Source organism: Lepidochelys kempii, chromosome 5 (genome assembly GCF_965140265.1).
Source record: "Lepidochelys kempii isolate rLepKem1 chromosome 5, rLepKem1.hap2, whole genome shotgun sequence".
NCBI lineage: Eukaryota > Metazoa > Chordata > Testudines > Cheloniidae > Lepidochelys > Lepidochelys kempii.
The window spans coordinates 89,345,894-89,367,645 of NC_133260.1; the positions used below are offsets into that span (position 1 = coordinate 89,345,894).

At 39.6% G+C, this 21,752-nt stretch overlaps 1 protein-coding gene across 2 annotated transcripts in view; it reads right to left on the reverse strand.

The window, feature by feature from the left end:
• ERCC6L2 (ERCC excision repair 6 like 2) overlaps positions 1 to 21,752 on the reverse strand; it is a 67,448-nt gene that overhangs the window by 18,036 nt on the left and 27,660 nt on the right. For both annotated transcript variants that reach the window (XM_073344952.1, XM_073344954.1), the window contains exons 8-11: positions 21,370 to 21,577; positions 19,716 to 19,856; positions 16,402 to 16,515; positions 10,986 to 11,105 (exon numbers count right to left, since the gene is read on the reverse strand). In XM_073344952.1, the coding sequence (XP_073201053.1) occupies positions 10,986 to 11,105; positions 16,402 to 16,515; positions 19,716 to 19,856; positions 21,370 to 21,577 (583 nt within the window). The remainder of the gene's footprint in view (positions 1 to 10,985; positions 11,106 to 16,401; positions 16,516 to 19,715; positions 19,857 to 21,369; positions 21,578 to 21,752) is intronic.

Genomic DNA, 21,752 nt, shown 5'->3' on the forward strand with positions numbered 1-21,752 from the left:
AAGGCATCTTGGCATTAAAAAATTACTGTCAAACATTTTTAACTTAATGAACTTAACACAAATGTTATTTTTCAGTTATGCCAATCTGACCCACTATAGCAATGAAGTCAGATACAGTATTGATGCATTTGAAAGTGTTTTTTTATTTTTAGAGCTAAAATAGCAACATTTAAAATATTAAACTTGCAAGGATAATAAAGTGAATTTCTATAATCCAGGTCAATTAAATTTTGTCATCTTCTACAGCAGAATTTCCAAGTTTGAAAGCTGAACCCTCACTTCTTGAAAATAAAACCAATCGCACAAGACCAACATATGTTATTAAAGGCCCACCCATCTTCATTTTTTATCCTCTATATAGTCCCATTTCCTTCTTCCATTGGGATATGGATGGCATTACACCTTTTGGAAATGTTGTTCTACACTGAGATGCATTTCCTGAAGTGATATAAAATCTGAGGTCTCTTTAAGATAGGAAGTCGTTATTTTCCATTTAATCAGGTGTTTCATTCCACTGACCCTCAGATATACTTTTTTAAGCTTAGACATTGCAACCATGCGCTTAAGTGGGTTAAAATGAAAACAGTCATTAAGCAGGTTTCTGCAGTGACGTCAGATCATTACCATCAGAAACAACCAGGCATGATGGAGGACTGAATAACAGTAATCTACTGGGATCTCTTCAAAGCATGTTTTAGCAAAACGGCCCAATACAGTAGCAGTAAAACAAAACAAAGGAAAAATTCTATGAAGCAGTCAAGCAAAGGAAAAACTAACACAAGATCACTGTTTTTCCTATTTTCCCTCTAATGGCCAGGGGGAAGAAAACTACTAGGTTTCAAGTGACTACTGCCAAAACGTGCTTGTACCCTATAGATCAAACTCCCCAGCTTGCCTTATGATACACTTTAAGAAAAGGGCACATTAAATATGCTTTATTTTACTAAGAAAATTTGAAGCCAAAAATGTAAGTTAAAACAGACAAAAATCACTCAAACTTTCTGACTGAGAGAACCAGTCAAAGTGAAGGGCAGATTTCCCACTCGGCAAAGGAATTATTTTCCAAGGGTAATCATTTAAAAAAAAAGAACTTTAAATGTAAGGATCCAAAGGAGCTTTTCAAGCTGATTATATCTTAAAGTAATGAATTCATGACTTTTGTCTGTGAAAGTAATCTTAAAATTAGGATTTCTTTAGTCAGGTTCTAAAGAAGGAATATTTGATCCACATCTCTCAGAGAAGTGTCATTTTTTTCAACATAAATGGAAGTTTCACCAGGTGCCAGACAGATAAGTGGTATCATTCTTGTAGTCATAAAATATATTCCACTCTCTTCTTTTAATGAAGTTCTTCACATTCAAGTGAGTTTACAAGAATATCTGCTTGTTTTGGAAGTCTGATTTCTGTAGTTACCTACTTTCTGAATAGAAAGATTCCTTCTTAAATTTCTTTTAAATTTTCACAATAAATATTCTGGTTATTTGTTTTCCTCTGATGATACTGGAAACACCAGCTAGCTATCACCAACTCAAACCCAACATCACTATCACATCTCTGCAATAAATGATAAGGTCAAAAACTCCTGTATACTAGTGTTGTCTTTTGAGATTCTAATTATATGAATATTAGATCCTCTATTAATATTTAAAATCTTCAGTTCTGTTTACTCAAAAAGAAACAATGGCTTTTCAAACTAGCTACTTCTCTTTCAAATCAGTGTTGTGGTCCTTGGTTTCACAAATTCCTCATGGAACATTATACGTTTTATTAAATGTATTTTATTTCATATTCATTACAATATTAGTAATTTAAGATCTTTAATGTAAAAGAATACTATGAGAACTTTTAATATCTGTAAGAATCATAGTTTTAATGGAACTACCCTTCTCCTTAGCTTGAAGGGGATTAGAAAGCAAATCTAATTTTCATCGAAGGCTTGAAGTTTCTTAGTAGCCAAAATAAAAATCTTTCAAGTCCTTTCCAACCTATAAATCTTTAATTAGCCATCTTGTCCCGATCTCAATCTTTTATGTTATGCAGTGTTCTTGGTACTTTGAAAAAAAGTAGTTTTCCTGCTGAAATGAAAGAGGGGCAGAACATGTCACGATTCCAATATATTTTTAAAAATTAATTCTCCTTTCTTTACATTTTTACTCACATTAATGAAATCAAGTGTACACACAATATTGCAGGCTACATTAACTGAAACCTAAATTTCTCATACTGTATGGACTCCAAACTGAAGACTAACATAGGATGTGCTAAAAGTTCATTTATGATTTGATCTTCACTTTTATTTTATTAAACTCAGTTTCTAAATAAATAAATGCCTTGTGGTCCAACCAAGATACAATTCACAGATAAATAAGCAATAAGACTCTCACTGAAATGGGTTTTCTATTGTTATGATGCATTAGTGGAGAAAAACAGGAATGAGAAAGTCAACTAAACTGAGGATCATTCCATAAAAACAGTATTTTCAATAAATAATCTTTCCCTTCTACTATGTGTGCAAGTGGATTTGTTACTCAAGAAAGTAAGGGACTTTCAGGAATGGACCACCTAGAAAGATGGCTGATGTAAACTTACACACACACACACTTACCACAATGCAACTCAATTCCACTTGGTGTGATAAATGGGAGGTTTGACAATGTTACAATGTGGTCAGATTGAAATATCAGAGATTAGAATGAGAACAGAATAATTTTTTATTTGCATCTTAAATTAGTGTGAATTAAATTCCACACTTGAAAGCTAATACACAAATCCACTACATAATCTAACCACCTATATTTAATTGGCTATTATATTACTACTTTCTTTTCAAGTATTGCCCAAAATTTATAGTGACAAAATATTCATCCACAATATAAAGCTATTTCAGGGAAAAAGTTAGCTCAGATTATCATGTTAAAAACGGGAATTAGGGGGCTTGAAAACACAATGTGGTTATGCTCTAGGCTCTTCCTTCTGTAAACCTGGCTTCAAATCCTGAATTTGTTCATAAGTGAAAATAAATTCCATGACATCACCCCGTCCCCAGATTTTGGCACAACTAGGAGTCTCTGCTAAATAGAGGTTCAGGACTAAGAAATGTTACAAAACAGGTGTGAAGAATTGTGAGGGGAATATTATACAGGATCTACTTGCAGCACATTCTGTTTCCTGCTATTAATCATTCTCTTCCAGAATTAGCATTCCAGACTATTGTCATTGCATTGTTTTATCATTAATATCATTTATCATTAATATTGCTAGGAGCATTAAAGTGTGACATACTTCCCTCATTCCCTCTAATATACAGTAATATATAGTACTATCCTATCTTGAAAGCATTGAGACTAGGCACTTCTCTTGCCATGCCAAACTGACATTCTAGAAAAATGACAGGAGAAAGAGCTTTAAAAAGAGCAAAAAAGATTTAGACAGCTCAGCAACAGCAAAAATTACCTCATCTCATTTTGACACTCTTAAAAGCAAACATTTATAGCAGATCAAATTGGTTCACAGCCATACTTGAGAAAAGCAGCTACACCCACTACACATCTACTTCCATAGATAACAGAAAAGCCCAATATTTATTAGAACCAGAGTTGGTTGACTCCCAGGATTCTGAATGCTACCTAATTCACTAGGATCTATTCTTCCATTAACACTCAGAGCAAGAAAAGACCTCCTTAATATTTATGCCAAGGAGTGAATTAGTTTTTGCCCAGCAACTTTACTAAATACCTCAAACAAATCTACATAAATCCTATGTATAGTATTCAAAATATAATAATGATCTCTTTCAAGCTACTTTCCATTTCATCTGAACATTTAAACCTAAGGTTTTAGAATGAATGCTGTTCAGGACATACTGTTCTACTATGCTACTGCATATCTATATAGGCAAACTAATGTGAATTGAAAATTAGCTAAAAGATTGTAAAAGGAGAGGTTACTCATCCTGTGACGTAACTAGTTTTTCGGGATGTGTCTTGCTACGGATGCTCCACTTGAAGTACACATGCACCACATGTGCCTTTGATCGGAGATCTTAGTTAACAGTGCCCATTCAGCTGCACACGCACTTTACTCTGCCTCATGCTCTGCTCTGGCCATACAGAACTACATGGGCAAACCACCCTCAGTTTCTTCTCCATCACAAAGCTCCATAGCAGAGAACTCCGAAGCAAAAAGGAAAATGATGGAGCATCCATCAGGACGCACATCTCAAAGAACTACAGTTAATATACAGGCAGAATAACCTCTCCTTCTTTGAGTACTATTCCTATGGGTGCTTCACTTCAGCTAGAAATGAGCAGCACACTCTAAGGAGTGGGGGGGGGGGCTGCTGAGTTGGATCCAAGATCGAAGACAGTAGAGTACAGCCAAACACAGCATCAGAAGCTGAGTCATGAGTTACTGCATAATGTTCAGAAAAGGTGTGCACGGAGGCCTAAGTTGAAGCTCCACAGATCTCAGCAATGGAAACATTCTTAAGAAAGGTTTCAGAGTAGGAGTACTCGTGGCACCTTAGAGACTAATCAATTTATTTGAAAGGCTACTGAAGCAGAAAGAGATCTTATTGAATGGATCAGTACTCTAGAAGGAGGTTTGAGACCATGAGACTGATAACAAAAAGGTAATGCAGCCTGAAATCCATCTAGAGAATCTTTGTTTGGAAACTGGATATCCCTTAGATCTGTCCGCAGTAGACACAAACAACCTGGAAGATTTTCTAACTGGCTTAGTCCTGTCCAAGTAAAAGGCTAATGCCCACCTGAGCATATGTATTACCATATCCTTATTATTCAGGTGTGTTTTAGGGGAAAAAACTACAAGAGGAATAGACTGGCTGATGTGGAAGTCAAACAACACCTTCAGTAAGAATTTAGGATGTGGTCACAATGTGGCCTTGTCCCCGAAGAATATTGTGAAGGGGATATGCCATCAGAGCCCCTATCTCCCCCGGTCTTCAAAATAACTAATGGCTACCATGAAGCCGTTTTCATAGATATGTCAAGTAGAGAAGAGGTCATTGTTGGCTCAAAAGGATGTCCCATAAGGCAGCTAAGCACCAAGTTGAGGTCCCAAACCAGAGCAGGATTTTTGACTTGTATAAAGAGATTCCCCAACCCCTTGAGAAACCTCACCATCATCAGATGTGCAAACACCGAAAAGCCCTCCACTGGGAAATGGAAAGCCATAATGGCTGCCAAATGTATCCTAATGGAACTCAAAGACAAACCTATCTTCTTCAGTTCCAGGATACAAACTAGTATATCAGCCTGAAAATGACACAGGTGAAAGGTCACACCACTGGCTGAATCTCATCCTCTTCTGTCGGTAAGCATTATGGGTACACTGCTTTCTACTACATAACAAATAAATTCTCTTCTTACGTCCTCAGAACAGGCTGTTTCTAGTCCCGTTAACCATCAATCTGCCATGGTTTGAGCTGAAGAACCCTAAGGTTGGGGTGAAGAACTTGACCAGCAACCTCAGACAGAAGATGAGGGATGGTCTGGAGGGTGATTGGTTGACAAGCAGCCATTGGATGAGGTAAGGAAACGATGTCTGTCTTGGTCAGAACCACCACAACAACTCTGGCCTTGTCCTTCCTTATCTTGATCAACACCTTGGATATTAGAGGAGTTGGAGGAAATACATACAAATCCAACATCCAATGAAGGAAAAAGGCATTTCCCAAGAAATTGTGGCCCAGTCCTCCTCTCAAGCAGAACTGGAAGCACTTCCTGTTTCTGGCCATGATGAACAGATCTATCCGCGAGATGCCCCAACACTTAAATATGTGATTGCTTACAATGGGATCTACCTCCCATTTGTGATTCTGAGAGAGGTCTCCATGGAGGGCGTCTGCCATGATGTTTCAAATGCCTGGTAAGTAAGCTGCTGAGATTTTGTATGCACCAATTCCAGAGTCTTGACTGCTTCAGCACAGAGGAAGGATGATCTCACTCCCCTTTGACTGTCGATATAAAACATGCATGATATATTGTTGGTCACTATTTTCATATGTTTGCTCCGATCAATGGCATAAAATGGAGACAGGCATTCCTGACTGCTCTGAGTTCCAGGAAGTTGATGTGTAGAGTAGTCTTCCAAAATGACCACCTGTCCTGAGTTGCGTGAGTGTTGAGATGTGCCCCCATCCCAACTGGGATGCATCTGTTATTATCACCATTAAAGACATTGAGCAAAGGGGACTTCTGTTCAAATACTGTGAGGGTCTTTTCACCACTTGATGGACTTCTTCATGACAGAAGGAACCGAGAGTAGTTTGTTCAAGCTGTGCTTGCTTGGTGAATAAACAAGCCACCCCTAAAGGCAGTGCAGGTGCAACCTCATGTGGCTTATTACAAAAGTAACACCTGCCATATGTCCCAATAATTGGAGACAGTTTTTGACTGATGTCTGGGAATTGATTTGGACAGTAGTGACTAAATTCGATAGGGTTATAAACCTGTGAGTAGGAAGATAGGGTTTGGCCACTACCGTATCAAGATAAGCTTCTATAAACTCCAATCTTTGCACCAGGGTCAAGGGGGACATCGAAATAACAATGGCCACTCAGAAGGTCAGAACGAGGTTTCACTTTAGGAGCATCCCTTTTACTGCCAATTGTCGAGATATGGGAACATAAGGATTTCTTTTCTGAGAAGGTAAGCTGCTATCACTGACAGAACCATCAAAAACACTCTGTGAGCAGAAGACAGACCAAACAGAAGCAGTCTGTGTTGAAAGTAGTTTTGACACAGAGTAAAACATAGGAAATTTCTGTGGGAAGGGTGAACTGCTAGATGGAAATATGCATCTTGTAGGTCAAGAGCAGAGAAGCAATTCGCTGGGTCCAATGATGGTATTATTGCTGCAAGTGTTACCATTTTGAATTGCTGTATCTTCATGAGCCAGTTTAGGAGACTTAGATCTAGAATGGGTCTCTATCCACTGTTCTTTTCTGAAACCAGTAAGCACCTGGACTAAAACACCTTCCTGTGTGTTGTACAAGAACTAGTTCAATAGTACCTACGTTCAGGAAGAAGTCTATTTCCTGTTCTAGAAGATACTTGTGAGAGGGAAAATGCCTGAAGAGGGACAGAGGGAATTGAAGGGAGGAGGGAGAGAAGTAAAGCAGATGGAGTATCCTGCTGATATGATCTCCAAAACCCATTTGTCCACAGCAATATGCTCAAAAGCTTGTCTGGAGTGAGGAAGGCAGTTCCCAAAGCAGCGAAGGCACATGAACCATTGCATCTGGTAAGGAGTAAGGGAGAGAACTCAGAACATTGACTACTCCATCAAAATTTGTGTTTCGATGAAGGTTGAGAGATCGATGCCTGTACAGCAGACAGACTCTTCTTCTGGAACATCTGCCTCATTCATCGGAGTTCATAAGGGCTCTAGAAGCAGGAGACAGGACAAGATTTCTGCATTGTCTGAGACTTACTAACTGTCCGTTTATGAGCAGCTGTGTAAATTCCTAGAGAAAGCAAAGTGGCCCTGGAATCTTTTAAAGTATGTACAGACTCGACGGTATTCTTCACAAACAATTTTAATCTGTTGAAGGGAAGGTCCTCAACTGTATTCTGGACCTCTCTTGGAAATCTTGAGAGTTGAAGCTAGGAGGCCTTTCTCATGACACCCACTGTAGAAACAGAGCGAGCAGCTGTTTCAGGGGCATCCAGAGAGGCCTTCAGAGATATTCTGGCAAGAAGGTGACCCTTTGTAATGGACTGCCTGAAATTGGTCCCTCTGCCCTAGTGGTAAATGCTCAACAAACGTATTGAGTAGTAGCTGTGATTATATTTCAATAGTTGGTGATCCTAAACTGCAGAGTCACAGATGAATATGATCTGCAACAAAATAAAACAAGACACTTCTGATCTTTGCCGTATGGCATTGATTTAACACAGTGCTGCCTTCTACGTTCATTTATAGCCTCGAAAACTAGGGAGGAGTTGGGAGAGAGATGAGAAAATAGAAATTCCAAGTCTTTAGATTGGACATAAAATTTCTTATCAGCCCTTTTACAGATGGGTAGAACTGTCACTGGGTTATACCAGATTACTTTTTGCAGGATCCAGCAGAGCCTCATTAATAGGTAGTAAAATTTGGGTAGATGACGTTGTATGCAGAATATCTAGCAGTTTATGTCGTGACGCCTTAATCTCCTCAAGTGGTATTTGTAATGGGTCTGCTATGCTTTTAACAAGGTCCTGGAACTGTCTGAAAATCATCAGCCAGGGATGGTGGAGGAGGCATGACTCCTTCATCTGGGGATGAAGAAGAGATTTGGTTAGCAGGGTGATCTCTGTCTGTTCTCACCTCCTGCTCCTCCAAAGTCTCTTCTTGTGGGTCAGGCCTTCTAGAGGTAGAGGAATGCGGGGATGGGGAGGAATTTTCTACTTCTGTGAGCAATGAGTGATACTAAGGGTCCTAGAGAATTGTTGGCGGTATGCTGCTCATGGATCCAGTACAGCCATTGAGGGGGTCAATATGGAATAGGTGGGAGCACCCATGAGTGCCATCAGACCATCAGGATGGAGCTTGAGGGTGTCTTTCTCAAATAGGTTCCATCTTCCTAGAAGTCTCCAGAAAAATATTTGTCTGATAGTGAGGAGTGGAGCCCTGAAGCAACATTTGAGAAGTCAATGAAAAATCCCCATTATCATCATCTTCAACATGACTTTGTAGAAGTGGAGCACTGGTAGAAAAAGATGGTGATGCCATCAGTAGTAGGTGAATATCTGGAGACGTAGAGGTCTCTATCAAAGGGGTGTCAGGCATCTCACACTGTGACATCTCATGAAAATTTAACTCCTGTGGTACTGACCGAGGTGGCAGCCATGACTGTGGCAGAGGAACTAGACAATACTGCAGACTTTATGTGCTCCAAGGCGTGTGTCCACAAAATGACACTCTGATCTTCTGCAGTGCTGCAATGGTAGGTACGGAGAGCCTGGCTTATTCTATTGGTACTGACTTAGAAGAGGTAGTCTTCTTCTCCTTGTTGCCTCAATCCCCTGACAATGTTAATGAACTTCTGGAGCTGGAATCCTTACATTCTTTGGGGTTAGTGCTGCTTACAGTACCTGAGGACCCGCATCTTTGTGGGTATTGAGTCAGGAACTGGAGGAGGGGTGGGGGGTAGAGGGGAGATACCAAAGTAGCAGCCTCAATCTGCGACCACAGTTTCTTTGACATAGTTTCCCTACCTGGGAACTGAGCTCTGTTCTCTAATGACTTTTTGAGAGTATTCGAGTTTTCCTCTTAGAAGCACTAAGGGAAAGTTTTGTGGAAATGGTTTAAGAGCTCTATTTGCTCAGAGACAGGTGTATGGCAGGGCAGGGGTGTCTCCGTGGCTTGTGTCAGAAGCCAAATGGAGGGAGCTGTTCATCATGAGGAGATGCAATTTAATCTCCCAGTTCTTTCTGGTTCCTGATTTTAACGCCAGACAAAAATTACACTTCCCCCAAAAGTCAGACTCCCCAAAGCATGCAAATGGATGCACTGGGAGTGGCCCCTGGCACGAAGGATAGACTCCTGGCACGAAAGGCAACATTTAAAACTGAGAGAGACAGGCATACCATTCTAGAAATCTAAATAAAGTTCCCCACATGAGAGAAAACCTGAAAGGACAACGGTCCTTACTACTTTTAACTATTATTAACCAACACTACTACAACTAACTAAGCTAAGTGAAACCATGGGGGGAGAGAAACTACAGTGAAGGAAAGCTCAACTCAGACACACCTGAGGCTCCATCTCAGGCAAAATCATTGAGAAGGAACTGAGGGCAGTTCGCCCACACAGATGTATATACCCATGGTAAAGAGCACAAGGCTGAGCAGAGCATATGCGCAGGTTGAACAGGCACTGCTACCTAAAATCTCCAAATGCACAGGGCACCCCCACCCCCTCCAAAACGGAGCACCCATAGTGACACTACCTGAAGAAAAACAAAAAGGTAATAGATTACAATTATCAAGTCAGGAAGATACACCTAGAGGGGTACCCTCAGGATCAGTGTTAGAATTGATTTAATCATCTGAAAGAGGTATTAATCAGCATGCTAAAGAACTCCAGAGTTGATATTAAAATGAAAGGAGATGGGAACCCCAACAAGCCCAGAGAAATTAGAAACATACAGAAAACAAAATGAGATTCAACTTAGAAAAATTTAAGCAATCTGGAAAAAAAATAATCTGAAAACAATGATGCTCAAACAAAAGGAGAACCCTGGGAAGCAGTAATGCTGAAGAGAACTAAGGATGATAGTTAAAACAAATTTAATATGACTTTGCAGTATATATAGCTGCAAAAAGGCCAATGCATTTATGGATTGCACAGGCAAGTACATCAAGGGGAGGGTGGTAGTGGTCCTTCTCTACGTGACTCTAGTTCGATAAGACATCAGTCCAGTTCTGGGCAATACATTTTCAGAAAGATTCCGAAAAAGAATAACTCAAGCAACCAGGAGACTAAAAAACTGACTGATGAGGAAAGGTCTTAAGAGCTAAATATATATAGCTAGGGTAAGAGAAGGCAATAGGCAGGAGACCTAAATGGATATAAATCCATTATATTTAAAGACTGAACACTAGAAGTGGTGACATTATTTATGAAGATATAACTAGCAACTATAGTTATGAGTAATGGAATGAAAAGTAAAAATTTAGACTCCTATTGGGGTGCAGAGAAGCTTCCTGACTACAGAGTCTTCCAAGAGAAGTACTGGATACACCATTGCAAAGAACTAGAATGGACAAAGCACTAGAAAATGTTTTAATCAGGAATAACCCTTCATTCCCAGGGATTAGTATGGTGATCTAGGTCTTTTAAATCTGTAACTTTCATGATCCAGGTAGAAGGATTAGTTATAAAGTGGTTAGATAAATGGTAGATGCAGATTTTCTAACACATCTATACTACAATCTATAAAATTATGTTACACTGTTTTTTCCAAATATGTTTACCTTCATTTTCCCACTGTACTTTGGATCAGAAATTGTTTCAAAGGCTGCATCTTTGCTCAGCTGTACAAAATCTGGAAACTCGGAAAATACCTGGTTGCATATCCTTTTGATATGCTCTTCCTGTAAAAAAAAAAAAAAAGGCAGAAAATATGATCACCACAAACGAAACATGGAGTTTAGTATTAGAGATAATTTGGTCCAGCATTAATCTGTGAAAGAGTGAAATAGGCTAAAAGAGCACATTCTTGATGATGCTGGAATTAGTAGTAAATTTATAAAAGTGCTCAGTACAAAAGCATCTGACAACAGTAAGAAAAAAATTGAGGTTTTAGCTTAAAGGATAAGAGGCTACAGTACTCCTTTTCTTTTTGCGAATACAGACTAACACGGCTGTTACTCTGAAACCCATGGTTAAATATGAGAATTCTAGTAACTAGAGTCTGTCCAAAACACAAGATAGTCCTCTCTCCCATATTAAGAAAAATAAAAGTGCATTGCCTCACTTGGAAAAATACCAATGGTGGACTTCGGCGTATATTAAAGAGAGCATTGCAAAATTTTCTTTCCCTAATGGAGAAGTTCCCAAACCTCTCAAGATTATGAGGATCATTAATTTTCTGATCTCAAGTACCACAATGGAAGATACGGCAGCAGACTGGCTCGCAAACCCTCTCCCCCCACTTTCTTTTTAGACTTTATTATTTGTTTAGTACAAACAAAGCTGGAGCTGGTCAAAACACAAATATCCTGTCCCAAAGAATTTAAAATCCAAAGGACAAACAAGAAGACACTGAGAAATACAGAGGGAAGATTAAGAAAGGTTTTTAAATCAGTATTACTACAAGTATAACTTCACTTCTTGCTGGCTCCAAAGAAGAGTTGATTCCTTAGGAACAATATCAGTAAGGAGAGGGCAAACAGATTGGGAGGTCGATTTCATGGGGGGGGGGGGGGTAGGGGGAAGCAATGGGCAGGAATGGGAGGAGATGACAATAGAGCATTAAGACTGATCCTGAGATACTGAGTTCAATGGGAGTGAGGGTGCTAGGTAGCTTGCAGGGCCAGGCTCAAAAATACTGACTGATGGAACTAGAGCCCAAGTATCTTGGATTTTCCAGTTTGCTTACTGACACTAATTGTCAACATTTTAAATCAGTCTTTTGTGTACAGATGTAATCAGACAGGTATCAACTGCTACACATACAGTAAATAATCATGGGAAATGAATTCACCATTAAATAATACAGCAATTCTATTCTACTATATCATACCAGTAACTATTTCAAGCACTACAGCACACTGTAATTTCCATAAACCATTTGAACTCTTAATTTTTTGTCGTAACAAAGAACACTATTCTTCCAAAAAGGAAAGGCGTATTTGTGGCACCTTAGAGACTAACCAATTTATTTGAGCATGAGCTTTCGTGAGCTACAGCTCACTTCATCGGACGCAAGTGAGCTGTAGCTCACGAAAGCTTATGCTCTAATAAATTGGTTAGTCTCTAAGGTGCCACAAGTACTCCTTTTCTTTTTGCAAAGACAGACTAACACGGCTGTTACTCTGAAACCTATTCTTCCAAAGCACGCCAGACAGAAACAATATTTAAAGAACATTTCATAGAATCACAGAATCATAGAATATCAGGGTTGGAAGGGACCCCAGAAGGTCATCTAGTCCAACCCCCTGCTCAAAGCAGGACCAATTCCCAGTTAAATCATCCCAGCCAGGGCTTTGTCAAGCCTGACCTTAAAAACCTCTAAGGAAGGAGATTCTACCACCTCCCTAGGTAACGCATTCCAGTGTTTCACCACCCTCTTAGTGAAAAAGTTTTTCCTAATATCCAATCTAAACCTCCCCCACTGCAACTTGAGACCATTACTCCTCGTTCTGTCATCTGCTACCATTGAGAACAGTCTAGAGCCATCCTCTTTGGAACCCCCTTTCAGGTAGTTGAAAGCAGCTATCAAATCCCCCCTCATTCTTCTCTTCTGCAGGCTAAACAATCCCAGCTCCCTCAGCCTCTCCTCATAACTCATGTGTTCCAGTCCCCTAATCATTTTTGTTGCCCTTCGCTGGACTCTCTCCAATTTATCCACATCCTTCTTGTAGTGTGGGGCCCAAAACTGGACACAGTACTCCAGATGAGGCCTCACCAATGTCGAATAGAGGGGAACGATCACGTCCCTCGATCTGCTCGCTATGCCCCTACTTATACATCCCAAAATGCCATTGGCCTTCTTGGCAACAAGGGCACACTGCTGACTCATATCCAGCTTCTCGTCCACTGTCACCCCTAGGTCCTTTTCTGCAGAACTGCTGCCTAGCCATTCGGTCCCTAGTCTGTAGCTGTGCATTGGGTTCTTCCGTCCTAAGTGCAGGACCCTGCACTTATCCTTATTGAACCTCATCAGATTCCTTTTGGCCCAATCTTCCAATTGGTCTAGGTCCTTCTGTATCCTATCCCTCCCCTCCAGCGTATCTACCACTCCTCCCAGTTTAGTATCATCCGCAAATTTGCTGAGAGTGCAATCCACACCATCCTCCAGATCATTTATGAAGATATTGAATAAAACCGGCCCCAGGACCGACCCTTGGGGCACTCCACTTGATACCGGCTGCCAACTAGACATGGAGCCATTGATCACTACCCGTTGAGCCCGACAATTTAGCCAGCTTTCTACCCACCTTATAGTGCATTCATCCAGCCCATACTTCCTTAACTTGCTGACAAGAATACTATGGGAGACCGTGTCAAAAGCTTTGCTAAAGTCAAGAAACAATACATCCACTGCTTTCCCTTCATCCACAGAACCAGTAATCTCATCATAAAAGGCGATTAGATTAGTCAGGCATGACCTTCCCTTGGTGAATCCATGCTGGCTGTTCCTGATCACTTTCCTCTCATGCAAGTGCTTCAGGATTGATTCTTTGAGGACCTGCTCCATGATTTTTCCAGGGACTGAGGTGAGGCTGACTGGCCTGTAGTTCCCAGGATCTTCCTTCTTCCCTTTTTTAAAGAATGGCACTACATTAGCCTTTTTCCAGTCATCCGGGACTTCCCCGGTTCGCCACGAGTTTTCAAAGATAATGGCCAGTGGCTCTGCAATCACAGCCGCCAATTCCTTCAGCACTCTCGGATGCAACTCGTCCGGCCCCATGGACTTGTGCACGTCCAGCTTTTCTAAATAGTCCCTAACCGCCTCTATCTCCACAGAGGGCTGGCCATCTCTTCCGCATTTTGTGATGCCCAGCGCAGCAGTCTGGGAGCTGACCTTGTTAGTGAAAACAGAGGCAAAAAAAGCATTGAGTACATTAGCTTTTTCCACATCCTCTGTCACTAGGTTGCCTCCCTCATTCAGTAAGGGGCCCACACATTCCTTGGCTTTCTTCTTGTTGCCAACATACCTGAAGAAACCCTTCTTGTTACTCTTGACATCTCTGGCTAGCTGCAGCTCCAGGTGCGATTTGGCCCTCCTGATAACATTCCTACAAGCCCGAGCAATATTTTTATACTCTTCCCTGGTCATATGTCCAACCTTCCACTTCTTGTAAGCTTCTTTTTTATGTTTAAGATCCGCTAGGATTTCACCATTAAGCCAAGCTGGTCGCCTGCCATATTTACTATTCTTTCGACTCATCGGGATGGTTTGTCCCTGTAACCTCAACAGGGATTCCTTGAAATACAGCCAGCTCTCCTGGACTCCTTTCCCCTTCAAGTTAGTCCCCCAGGGGATCCTGGCCATCCGTTCCCTGAGGGAGTCGAAGTCTGCTTTCCTGAAGTCCAGGGTCCGTATCCTGCTGCTTACCTTTGTTCCCTGCATCAGGATCCTGAACTCAACCAACTCATGGTCACTGCCTCCCAGATTCCCATCCACTTTTGCTTCCCCCACTAATTCTACCCGGTTTGTGAGCAGCAGGTCAAGAAAAGCACCCCCCCAGTTGGCTCCTCTAGCACTTGCGCCAGGAAATTGTCCCCTACGCTTTCCAAAAACTTCCTGGATTGTCTATGCACCGCTGTATTGCTCTCCCAGCAGATATCAGGAAAATTAAAGTCACCCATGAGAATCAGGGCATGCGATCTAGTAGCTTCCGTGAGCTGCCGGAAGAAAGCCTCATCCACCTCATCCCCTTGGTCCGGTGGTCTATAGCAGACTCCCACCACTACATCGCTCTTGTTGCACACACTTCTAAACTTAATCCAGAGACACTCAGGTTTTTCTGCAGTTTCGTACTGGAGCTCTGAGCAGTCATACTGCTCCCTTACATACAGTGCTACTCCCCCACCTTTTCTGCCCTGCCTGTCCTTCCTGAACAGTTTATAACCATCCATGACAGTACTCCAGTCATATGAGTTATCCCACCAAGTCTCTGTTATTCCGATCACGTCATAGTTCCTTGACATCACCAGGACCTCCAGTTCTCCCTGCTTGTTTCCAATTTAGGCACTTACTATGGTGCCATTTAAAGTGTAAAGTATAAAGTCCAGGACTTTATACTTATACCTATCACCATAGTAAGTTCCATTTAGGCACTTACTATGGTGATAGGTATAAGTATAAAGTCCTGGACAGCGAGGTGTAACACTTTTCAAAGAGGGACCGCCTTCTTGAGGATTAAGCCAGGAATTCTGCACTCTTATCCCCTTGAGGCCTCCAAATGAAGGTGATAACATCCCTTTCTTTTTTACTCATTTGCGGTCTTAGAGGTATATTGCAACACTTTAAAAAAAAAAAGTTTCTATGCTGCCTCTGTCTTCACTTGAGGAAAGAAGTAAAGTGAATTCCAAGAAAATATCTGTGTGCCAACATCAGTTTAGATTCACAAATTCCCCCTTGCCATTCTAACAATTCCAGCTGACACTGTCTTCTCCTTGCCCCTACTTTGATAAAAGTATTTCTTCTTGTGCTGTTCAAAGCAATTCAGCTCTCTCAAAAGAACAATTCTTTTGGAAAGCAAATGCCCTAAAACATTTTCTATTTTTACAAAGAAGCCAACCCTGGAGAAATTCTTTTGATAAACAAATATGTTACAAGTAGTTACCTCTGACATTATTTGAACACTAAAATGTCTACTTATCTACTGTTCCCCCAACATCACCAGAATTCAGTTTTTAAAAAATTACTCGTGACTAAACGAAAAATATTGCTACCGTTGAAAACTACCGAATAAGGGTTGTTCCTGCACTATAAAAGTCAATGGGAGTTTTGCCATTCGATTTTATGGGAGCAGGATCAGACACCAAGCACGAACCAAAATACTTCAATTCCTGCTAGCTCGACAAAAAGATGAGAGTAAATAAAGTTGAAAAGAAGTGGCCATCACAATTATAGCTAGCTGCTACAATAAGACCTTTTCACTAAAAAGTTTCTCCCTTTGTTTCACGACTTTGCTCTTTAGGCAGACCCAAACCAACCTGATGTTTGCTGGTGTTCTCTGTCTGTAGTAGAGCAGCATGATTAGCAACCTTCCGAAGGATTGTCAGGTAACTGAAATACAGTGCCCTCATTGTTTCACCATGGGCATTTGTCTGTAGAAACAAAACAAAAAAAGCAATAATGCTTCCTAAAGGTACAAACAACCTAGAAAAATGTGACTATCCTACAATTATAGATATTCTAACCACATTTATTGGCAACTGGCAGAATCAGCGTTCTAGAACTCTAAGATGAGAACTACCATTTTCAGCAGAAAGTGTATTTGCGATTTCCAAGTATTTTTTAAAACCTCTTCCACATAGATTAATATGGGAACCTTATTGATTTTATTAAAAATGCAGCATGACAGAGAATACTTACAATTTTCCTGCATTTTGTAACAAATAGCATTAACAGAAAAGATTTCTTCAGAGCCGACGCCAGGCATAGGCAAACTAAGCAATTGCTTAGGGCCCTGAGCAGCTCAAGGGGGCCCCTTATTAATTATTGGTATGTTTTGTGTGTGTGCGGTTCCAAAAACACTCCTGCTAGCACCGCCTCTGCTTCAAGACAACAATGTTGTTTATATTTGTTCTTACATATTACAGAACACGTAATTTATAGAAAGTTAGGGTAACCAAGATGCCATGTAACATGTCATATGAAAAACAGAAATGGAAATGTTACAAACAATTTAAAATCAAATTTAAATCACAGTTGTTTTAATGGCATCTTACACAACAACAGCTAATAGTTTTCTTTCTGAAAAGAAACTCAACAATATTTTAAATAGATAAATTAATAATAAAATTATAAAAATATAATAATATAATAATAAAAAATATAATTAAAATGACTTTAAATGTTTATGCAAGGTTTTCTACTGAATCAGCAATGACATCAGATAACTGTGTTTTCCTGGTTATGGCTGACTGACTTTAAACATGTGAATATGCCAAAAATAACAGCCAGTGCATATCACTGAAGTCACTAGTTGACAAATAATAAAAATGACAGCTTTAGCACTTGCACTCCTTTTCCAATATTATTCTTAAATGCCTACCATAACATTTTAACTAGTGCTCAATCATGTTTCCCCCTACAACCTTTCAAATTGCTAGATTTCATGGGTAACTTCAGGAAGTTATTCTATAGCAATCTATTTTACACTTAAGCATCCAGGATGTGGCCAAGGGCTTCCAGTAATTTCAGGTGTCATTAGCGAACTGAATGAAATGGAGGGTCACTTTTCTCTACAAAACATCATGAGACATAGAAGCATGGAAACAGCTACTGTTAAAATTAGTGAAAAACTAGCAGCACACCTTCATAACGTAAAATCTATTAATAAAATAAACAATCCAAAAGCTGCCTTACTGTAAAAAGCATTTCAACAAGAGATAAAATAGATCAGGTTATCACACTGAAGCAAAGCTGAAAAACATTTATAATGTACATGAGGAATAAATACAGTATATAAAAGTGTGTCATTGGCCAGTATTATGTGCTCATTTTACTATTATTGTAAAGTGTGTATTTGAATAATGATTTTCCATTACAGGACAACTTCTGCTGAGTAAATACAAATGTATGCTTATAATTTGAATGTATTGCTATTACTTAGAGCTGGAAGTGAGCTAATAGGTCCTTCAGTCCATCCCCCTATCCATGCAGGTTGTTCCCGACTGTACCTTTTCTAATGTTTTACCACAGATCTAAGAAGGCTATTCCACAACCTAATACAGCTCAAGTAAGGAAGTTTTTCTTGATATCCAATCTAAATTTTTCCATTCTTAAAATTTGAATCAGTTGGTTGAGAGAAGCTGTCCATAACACTCTCAACCCAGACTGTAACAGCTCTTAAAATATGGGTGTCAAGGGCAGAGCAAACTGAGTGACCTGGAGACACAGATATGCCTAGACAATAAAGGGTGATAGGGTACATGGAAGAAAACGTGAGAGACTGCAGTAAGTTAAAAGTAACAGGGAAGTTGACAAAACAACAGAGTATTTAATGTAAAGATAGAATACATGGAAATTTAGAAAAAAAATGCATTGCTTTAAATTGGAGAAGTAAAGACTGGGAAGAATACCAACCAGCCAAAAAGAGTGAAGTTTATTATTTTGAAAATTATAAAAAAGAAGACATTCAAAGCAGACAAAAGACAAGAAGTCTTCAGCAATTACTACTTCAGGGAACAGCAAGACCAGTGGAGCTTGAGGCAACTTCCATCACAGCACTTCCACCAATAGTTTACAGATGACCTGTGTCTCAATCAGTTTGATTTATTTTGTCTAGGTTTTTAAGTTAACAAGCTGCCTGAAGTAAAATGATTTTAAATGTAATCATCAGGACTCCCAGGACATTTTAAGGGACAAGGTTATGGGTTTGCTGAAGTAACCATCCAGGATGCAGTTCTTGAGTTTAAACTGACAAAAAGAATTCTTATCAAAGCCTCCTTCTGAATATTTTCTCCTTGCATGCAAAGTGCAATGGCTGTACTGAGTGGAAGATCACAAGGGGTCAGTAGGTACTGTTAAGTCCGAGTTAACTTGAAATTACACAGTTAAGTTAAACTATAACTAACTTTAGTTTCTTCCCCATGACCTCCAATTAACTGACACTATATTTATATTTATAACTGGAGTTTAATTGCATTTTTTTCTTAAAGTTCAGTCTTTCAATAGTTTTCCTGTATGTACAGTATATTTTCCTTGTTTTGTTCTTTAAATTGATTTCCCTGTTTTTCAAAACAAATTTTTATTGTTTAATAGATTTTGTTGCCAGTGTATTTATATACATTTACCTTTTGTTCAACTTTCCCTTGTGAACTATAACATACAGATTAAGACAGCCCCTTCTTAGCAGAAATAATCATTTGTGAATAGTGTCTACCGCTATCTCTTACCCTAATTAAAGACAGAGAATGTGAGAATCTCAGCCACCAACATGTCATAACTATCAGCAAATATTGGCTCTTTAATGGCAATGACCAAATAATGTACCTTTCATCCCCACCTTGGATTATTAAACAAATATAAAAAGGGATCAAAGAATTTCTATTCTGCCCTCAACTGCTACAAAAGTTGTGAGAGCAAAGGTGAGAGACAGCCTGTGCGTCTAGAGGAACAGTGGTTTTGGGGAATGCTCCACTCTGCAACTCCTCTTTTGGTGATCTATTAGGAACAAGACCTGCAAAATAGGTAGGGCCAGTCATTCCCTGAAGCATATTCCTTCACATTGTCCAAACCAGCAGGGTGGAAAGATGCAAGTTACTGTACATCCTGAAATCTAGACTGTGAAAATACTTACTTTGTAACAACAATTCTTCCTTTTACGGCCACTGCTACAACTACAGGGCTCCCGTGCTCGCAATACTAAGCTTACATCTTCTGTTGCCAACACAGCCTGATATACTTGTTTCTGGAACTCTGTCAGGGAACAGTATACCGTCTGCCAAGATAGAACCCCAAAATACAATTGTATGCAGCATACATGAAAAAACAACAAAGACCTCAATAAGAATATAACACAAAAATGCTAAAATACTAAAATTACAGGAAATGGAAAATAAACTGATAGATGTACAGGTAGTTAAAGGGTATTTTTCTGCTCCCAACAAAGAACTGGAGGCTGATGTGCTGGAAAAAAAGTGTGAAAATATGGTCAACAGGTAACTGTGGTAATTTTAATACAATTTTTTTTTACCAATTCTATTAGCAGTATTAAAATCAAACTACATCAATCATTCTGCAGTTTTACTTCCACTACATTTTCTTTAGGCTTTTTGGGGGGGGGGGAGGAGGGGGGGGGAGTTATTGAGTGAGTGAGTGAAGGTTTAAAAGACCTAGCCATAAAAGTTCTTGCCCACTTAGTCAGAATGGTTTATTTGCCTTTTCCTTTCACCACCCTTTGGTACTAACTATTGTAGAACACTTCTACAGTCAGAGAGATAAAAAACAGTCAAATCTAAGAGACCTATTGATACTGAGAGTCACAGGAATGGGGCGGGGGAGGGATCTGTACAGTGGTGTGTCCAAAACTCTTATCCCTCCTCCCAAAGACCACGGGTGGCATCTCCATGACATCTTTGGTCTTAACCAGCAGGAAACAGAAAATCCCAAGATCACTTCTGAACTTAGGCCACCCACATAGCAGCAGCACCATGCTGTGCTATAATAATACAACAGTAACTTGAACGTATACTCACATTAACAAGAGAATGAAAAGACATAAAACCGCTAGATTTAGAAAAGCACCTGACTGACGTTTGTGTTAATCTTTCCTTTAGAAGACACAGTTTGGATGACATTATTACAGGCTCTGTATGAAGGGCAAAACAAAATCTAGAAAAACAGCTGCAAGCTAATGTGTTTAATTTATTAGATGTATTTGTGCTTGCTGGCTAAATAAATTCTCATATTCATCAAAACAGCCTAGTCATGATGATTTAAAAAAGTATGAATTCTTAAATTATGTTTATGCCAGCACCAAAGGAACAGCCACAATTAGTCACAATTAACTTAAAAAAAATAAAAACAATTTTAAAATGAATACCATAAAAGGGGAGGATTGAAAGTAATTGGCTTTTAACAAGTCTTAATTTATATATTATCAGACTCCACCTCCTGCACACAGAAATGTGAAGCTGATATTAGCCATATAATTACAACTGTGCATATAAATTAAGCATCTGGATGTGTTAATGGTCAGTCAAATGTCTTGCTGGGCATTTCCATGCCCAAATAACTCAATCTGAACATGCAATCATAGTAATTATGTGAACAAATGAAGTGTACTACTGCATGTGCATTTTTGCTCACAACCTGGACCTCTGAACTCTAGAAAAATCTGACCACAGAACCATGAACTACTAGATACACTATAAAAAAAACACTACGATATATATAACAACCACCAAGATATGATATATTTATTAGTATTTTGTAAAAATGGCCACTCTTACTCTGTCTTCCTTTTTTGGCAACTGATCACTAATAAAAGCCTTAGTACGTCGCAGGAAGCAGCCAGACATTTTTCTTGCTAGCTTCTGCATGGCCTTTCGACCTGTTGCTAGCTCTCTCTTAGTTGCGGTGTGCCTCTGGCCATGCTCCACTGGATCAGAAAATTCCTTCTTGAAATGTGTTCTGCTACCCAAAAGTCCAGGTATAGCCCTAAAAGAAATAAAAGAACAGCAGTTATTGGCTGAACGCGAACGCAGAATATCCTCTTCCATTGACTAAAAGCATGTGAAATACTCCTGACTAACAGTGACAGATCTTAAATCAATCATCAGCAGTTAAATGAATAAATACGACTCATGTATATAATAGAAATGTATCATTCTAC